Source organism: Oncorhynchus masou, chromosome 1 (assembly GCF_036934945.1).
Source record: "Oncorhynchus masou masou isolate Uvic2021 chromosome 1, UVic_Omas_1.1, whole genome shotgun sequence".
NCBI classification, from domain to species: Eukaryota; Metazoa; Chordata; class Actinopteri; order Salmoniformes; family Salmonidae; genus Oncorhynchus; species Oncorhynchus masou.
In genome coordinates this window covers 43,523,312-43,529,919 of record NC_088212.1, presented here as the reverse complement: position 1 = coordinate 43,529,919, position 6,608 = coordinate 43,523,312, and the positions used below count along the sequence as shown (strand labels likewise).

At 45.2% G+C, this 6,608-nt stretch overlaps 1 protein-coding gene across 1 annotated transcript in view; it reads right to left on the bottom strand.

Moving 5' to 3' along the window:
* Positions 1–348: 348 nt before the first annotated feature.
* The window catches only part of c7a (complement component 7a), a 6,558-nt gene continuing 298 nt past the window's right edge, over positions 349–6,608 (bottom strand). The window contains exons 2-17 of the mRNA XM_064972624.1: positions 6,492–6,608; positions 6,216–6,357; positions 5,922–6,069; positions 5,636–5,774; positions 5,347–5,490; positions 4,795–5,038; positions 4,337–4,456; positions 3,886–4,052; positions 3,412–3,640; positions 3,003–3,177; positions 2,653–2,740; positions 2,229–2,361; positions 1,793–1,981; positions 1,531–1,633; positions 1,077–1,261; positions 349–788 (exon numbers count right to left, since the gene is read on the bottom strand). The exon at positions 6,492–6,608 is cut by the window's right edge and continues 24 nt beyond it. Of these exons, the coding sequence (XP_064828696.1) occupies positions 604–788; positions 1,077–1,261; positions 1,531–1,633; positions 1,793–1,981; positions 2,229–2,361; positions 2,653–2,740; positions 3,003–3,177; positions 3,412–3,640; positions 3,886–4,052; positions 4,337–4,456; positions 4,795–5,038; positions 5,347–5,490; positions 5,636–5,774; positions 5,922–6,069; positions 6,216–6,357; positions 6,492–6,608 (2,508 nt within the window). The 3' untranslated portion in view covers positions 349–603. The remainder of the gene's footprint in view (positions 789–1,076; positions 1,262–1,530; positions 1,634–1,792; positions 1,982–2,228; positions 2,362–2,652; positions 2,741–3,002; positions 3,178–3,411; positions 3,641–3,885; positions 4,053–4,336; positions 4,457–4,794; positions 5,039–5,346; positions 5,491–5,635; positions 5,775–5,921; positions 6,070–6,215; positions 6,358–6,491) is intronic.

The following is a 6,608-nucleotide window of genomic DNA, read 5'->3' as shown; positions in this document are numbered from 1 at the left end:
CGCACACACACACACATATGCCTGGCCTGCCTTTCACAGAGCTAACAGGCAGCTAGTCAAGAACAGGGATGGAGTGTCAGTCACAGTGGAATTCTTGGCAGATTAAGGGGTGTCTGGGTAATTTGGAACAGAACAACACGTACAGAACATCCAATACTAAACCAACAGCATGTAAAGAGATGTGGGCAGAATGTGGTGCTATTCTATGATGTAATGCTATGTTTACCTAAGATACATTTCTGCCTGCAGTGACTTGTCAATCCTTTGAATGGTTCAAGCAAACTGTTTATTTATTGTATGGAACTCTAAATTGGATAAGGCAAGAAATAAAAACATCTGACACATGGGTTGAGTAGAATTAGCTCTTACTCTACTGTTGTGACTTGTTTTTGTTTATTGGCACAGAAATAAGCATTATCAATCCATTCAAAAAGCATACAAAAAGAACAAGTCTAATGGGTGGTTAATATACTTCAATGGCTTTAATGTCTTCAAAGCAATGCTTTTGAAGAGTGATATAATAAACAGAGATAGGGTAAAACAACTGAAGGAGGGTATTTTCTGTCATTATCACAGATATGGTCGGAGGAGAGGAAACGATTCTTAAGCGCTACAAGGTAGTATGCTGACAACTGACACCTTTTCTCCTTTACACCTCCTCAGTCCTGCCTCACACTCGCTCAGTGTCTGGGTGGCACTGTTAGCATCATCCCCCATACGGACACAGACACTCAACCCTGGATCTGAGCACTCAGCCCTGTCCTTACAGCGACACTGGTTTGTTTGTCCTGTTAGAAGGAGACAAGGACAATGGCCTTGAGAACTGGTGCAGTCTGCGCGCACACACACACACACACACACACACACACACACACACACACACACACACACACACACACACACACACACACACACACACACACACACACACACACACACACACACACACACACACACACACACACACACACACACACACACACACACACACAGTGCAAGAGCATAGATATTCATATTACAGCCTTTACTTGTCTGTGTAACAAAAATGTTGAATACAATTTAAACCAGAGTCGTACCGTCACAAGTCTCCCAGATCTGGCAGTCGGTGCAGGGTGAAGTTGTGTTGGTTGGCCACTCGCAGGCGCTGTCCTCTGCCAGGTTGTAGCTCCTTCCCAGACAGTTTAAGGTGTGCATCTTGCACACGCTCAGTCTATTTGTCCGACCATTCTCAAGATTGTTGGCACACACCTGTAGAGAAGACCTGAACAAAAGAGCAACATAGTTAGCTTGGGGTGAAACCCTGAAACTGCTAATGTGGGGTCAGTTTTGTGTTTCCTCTCCTAATGGTCAAGATTTTAGATCTGTGCCTATGGTGAAATGTGAGAAAGCATAGAGCATATTTAGAGTATGCAGAATATGCGGTCAAAAGGAGCCACTTCTCACATTTATTAAAGGGAGCTTACTTCCTCTATATTTACAAGTAGTTAGAGTAGTTAAAGTTGCATATAGACAAAGGTTGGTAAAACATACGTGCACTCATAAGGCATTTTGCAGATACATTTGTCTTTGGCAAGTTTCTCCCATGGTTTGCATTGCCCTGCTGGGCCATCAAGGTGATCAAGCGTTTTCGGTGCTGAATTCATAAAGGACAACAAAGACATGTTATTTCATTTGGATTAGCCAAGGGTAGAGAATACCAACATTCAGGTAAACTGACAAATAGTAACACATTTCTACATAGGTTGATATCTGGGTAGGAGTTCAAAGTTGAAACAATTATGCATCAACCTACCCTGGCTACATGTGATGGTGTTGGGGTCCGGTGACCAGTGCAGACTGGAGTCACAGATGATCTCTTTGTCTCCCACTATGTGTCTCCCCTCAGGGCAGGACAGTGGGATACGTTCCCCTATGTCATAGGTGGGCTGCCAGGGAGAGCCTGTGACATCATTTCGAAGGGACGGAGCATAGCACCTGGAGCCTGAAAGAAGGTGAGGGAAGTTATCATAATGATGTGTGTGTTTGGTTTTGTGTGTACGTGTGCGTGTGCGTGTGTTCCAGGGATGGATTCCTGTGTGTGTGCGTGCAATAACAACAACAACACAATAACGAAAGCGCCTGGGGAAACCAGTGGCGCTTTTCCCCCCAATGCGGATTCCAGCTTCAATCTCTTGACAAATAAAAATGGCGCAAATGCAGAGGGCTGTTGTCACTGAAGTACTACTTACTCTTGCACTCTTTGGGAGGTGTGCTCCATGTCAGAGCAACAGTGCACTCTGCGATCCTTATTCCAATCAGATGGTAGCCCTCTATGCAGGTGTATTCAATCTTACTGCCCACCAGATACACATCTTTTGGATCCTGAGTTTAACAGCACAGATTATGGTCAAACACAGTCCAACCTATCCAGATGACGATATCTACAAACGGAGGAACGGCGTTATAATAAGGAGGTTGAAACGGCTACAAAACAGCAGGATGATGTTCAGGCTTTGGAGCCAGCCTTTGCGCAACGACATTGGGATTAGTTGAATCCCTGAATCAGTTGTGTTAGTGCATGGTTAGAGCAAAAGCCTGCATGCCCTGTATCTCTCCAGCAGCGGGACTGAAGGAAACAGACAGTTTAGTGGTTATCTGTCCATCAATTCCTACCAGGACATAGCCATTAGGGAGAGGAGGTGGGCTCCTGCAGGTCTCCTTAGGTGGGATGGTCAGGTCAAAGCACTGAGGCTCCATGGTCCTGGAATTAATCACAAACAAACAAGCATTCAGCAAGGTCAGTAACAGTGGGATAATATTTTTTCATTTGTACCTTTATTTAACTTGGCAAGTCAGTTAAGAACACAGTGGGTTAACTGCCTTGTTCAGGAGCAGAACGACAGAGTTTTTCCTTGTCAGCTGTATTTGTTATCGTTAAGTATGACTTGTCATTTATTTGTTGTGTATTGTTCATGTATAAAGTCGTATCACTAAGTAAGTAGAGAAGCAGCAGTAGTTCTGACTGGAGGTATTGCAGGTCTTGGTCGTCATCGCAGCCTGTCGTCTCCCTGACCTCTCCGTTGCAGTGATGGCCGCCTCTCTGAGGGGCGGGGTTACTGCATGCACGTGTTCGTGACCTCTGACCTCCGGAGCAAGAAGTCCAGCCAGACCAGCAAGACCAGCTGCCATGTATCACCCCTTAGGGAGGGAGGGGGACAGAGAGAGTGATGGAATGTAGAGTTGGGGTGAAAGAAGGACACAGAGTGAAAGGGAAAGGAAGGGCGGAGAGCGAGGGGATATGGGTCCATATGTAATCTGGATGTGAATGTAGAGAATGCATGCAAGCGCCCAAGCAAACTTCAAGTTTGCGAGAAATGAATACACAAATGCCATCATCTGGAGTATCCACACGACGTGTCAAATATCACCTACCCTCCTGCCCCTCCACCTCCTTCCCCTTCTCACAGGCCAGTCCGTCTGTCCCAGGTTTACAGATGCAGCTACACTTATCCCCAGCCATCACCACTAGGCCGTTGTTCCTGCAGGGCTGGCAGCGGCATGGGTGCCTCTCATTCAGGTACTGCTCTATGGCACGCTTCAGGTGGAGCCTCTTCATCCCAGCACACTGCACCTCCTTCACCAGCTCATACAGAGGCCTCATCTGGAACCATTCACACCAAACACAGGGAGGATTCAATATAGCAAGCCTTTTCCCAAGACAAAAGGAACAAAAACTATTGTTTCAAAAGCTGTAACGTAACTCTGTAGTCCTTTTTAAATGTATCATTTCATTACTTAACCTGTTTTGCTCTACCTTGTGTAATTCACGGCTTTGCCCTCAACCAATGACGCCGGCTCAGATATTGTTTTCATCCACCAATAATCTTTCTCCTGTACCTCTCTCACCTTTCGTTTGATGACTGCAGGTAAGGTCCGCACAGACTCCGCCCAGTTCTTGTACATATCCCAGTTTCTACCTGGAGTGCTGAGGTCCAGAGCCTTGAGGGCTGCGATGTGTGCAGTGGCCCCTCCCTCCACATCCACCTTCTTTACCTTGTCAGACCTACTGATGGCTATTAAAGCAGTAAAGGCATCAGTGATTAGAGTGATCAGGATTTCATTGCAGAAGCTTATACATTACATGATGAGCTACCACCAGGGCTTCTGTATAGTGAATATATATAGTATATTGACTGTAAATATCAATAAACACTGTTGATTCATTTGATTCCATTGAGTCTTGAGCCTTCAGAATTACAGTAAGAGACCACTTGATAGCCATTGTAAAATTTCACACATCTTACATTGTACATCGTCAATTATTTTGGTTTTTACATGGATGCTTAAATAAACTTACATGGGGGGTTGGGTAGTGTATATTCCTTTTCATCCTTTCTGCATTTCTCGGTTGTCCATGAAACGAACAGAATCCGGTGTTTGGTCTTGGTACACTCATTATACTTCCACGTGACCTTGCCTGCAGAAGCAGAAGGGAGAACGGTCACAACAACAAAATCACCACTTGCCAAGGAAAAGTGGGAACCAAACTATACTATATAAAAGGACATCCAATTCAGCTCGGACGGCTTAATTGAACCGTTATGATTTACTTTGTTCAATGTCTTCTTCACCATCTGTTGCGAGCCTCACCTTCCAACCACTTGGGCCATTGGACCAAGCAGTGTAACCAACAGAGTTGATGTGTTCAAGCTATTGCACTGTTACTCCCACTACTGTTGTCACAAGAATGATATGCCTGCAGTGTCAACATTAGGGCAGCCTCAGTCTCAGCTGGAGTTGCCTCAATTGTCTCACCCATCTGTTTGGCTGTTTCCTGGTCGATGCTGAGTAAGGCTTGGAAGTATCCACCCAGGGTCCCCTCAGACAGGTAGTGGGTTCCAAACCTCTCCACCACCATCCTATAGGTAGCGTAGTCGTACACAGTGGGGAGCGTGGCCAGAACCTTCCAGAACTCCTCAGACAGAGAGAGGTATCCTGGGGCATGGTTCTGGAACTGAGCAACCTCCACGTTGTTCTTTACCACCAACAGGTGGTTGTTCTACAGAGCAAAAACAAACCAAAATAGATCATCTCACAATACCTTTATCACAGTTTTGGAAAATATTTGTTTTAAGTAGATTAAAGAAAGAGTCAATAATTCTAAACTCTGGAAGACAATGAATGAAAACAATGATAACAATGGATATCAGGTACATAGTGGATGTGAAATAAAATGGAGTCCTCCTCACACATGAACTGCTATTGCAAAGGTCAGGGGTCTGTTGAAAGGCATCTCTTAAACTCAGCATATCTCCTAATTAAAACTAAGATTTATAGAAGACATTTCATCATACAGCTCCAACAGACCCTGTTTTTTTCCTCCGTCTGATGTAAGTCATAGTTGTTGAATCCTGTGGTTGTACCCGTCGTTGTCTCTCTCTTGACTACGTCCTTGGCGTAGGACCAGGAGCTGGTGTAGAATTCATCACTGAAATCATTCTGAACTTTGACCTGTACAGATAGGAATCATATACAGATGTAGGATCTTAATTTGATCAGCCTGTTGCAATTTATATTTTTTTACATATATTCAGTCCTATGTGCTCTCTTTACAAATGTTTATTTTCACAAGTATGTTAACTGTGGGACTTTTTACCTCAAAGTTGTACCTCAGAGTGCTCTGGGGCAGCCTGTAGAGGACCTTGTTGTCCCCACTGAAGACAGTCCTGCACTGGCCTCCATAGCTCTTAGTGTTGATCACACTTCCTCTCTGTTTTCCTGTCACTGCATCAAACCTGGAAATTCAAGGAGAAGGCAGCGCACATCACCACAGATGCCCAGGATTGTGTGTGTGTGTGAGAGAATGCGCGAGAGAAAGAGAGCGAGGGAGAGAGCGAGAGCGGGGAAGAGGATGAAGGAGAGAAAGATACCCCAGCTCTCACCCCAGTCCTAGTTGCTCAACATTGGGTGGTGGTTTGTCATTGTTACAAACAGGGAATGTCTTGTCTGGGCCACACTTCAGTTCATCCTGGTTGTCTTCCTCACAGTCCTGATCTCCATTACACACCATAGACTGGCTGATGCACTTCCCTGTAGCACACAGGAAACACACACGCACGCATGCCAATATTTCATGTTCTGTGCTCAACATTTTTCTTACTGACTCTATTTTACATTCTGTTGTAAAACTTACTGAGGATTTGAAATGCATTGTTAATAAAGTTTGATTTAATTACCTGAGCGGCAGCGGAACCTCCCTCCACAGCCTTCCTTTAGGGGGCAGCCTCGAGCAGTCTCACAGGGCTGGGTCTGAGTGGACCCTCCACTGCATGGGCTCCCCTGAAACTGGGCATATACCACCATGGCACGAGTCCTAGACTAAAACACATCGATATACCCCAACATTGGTCTAATTTCAATAAAGGGGAATACATTGTATGCTACTTGGTTGCCATTCATGAGTCCAGTGGAGCTCACAGGCATGACTTCGGATGATTGGTTTGATTTCTAACCTGTGTTTTAGTGCAGCCATCACACTCTGACCAGTCTCCGTAGGATCCCCACTGGCAATGCACTGGCTCCACACAAGTACTGGGTGAGAACATCCCAAAGAAGAGCCATGACAGACA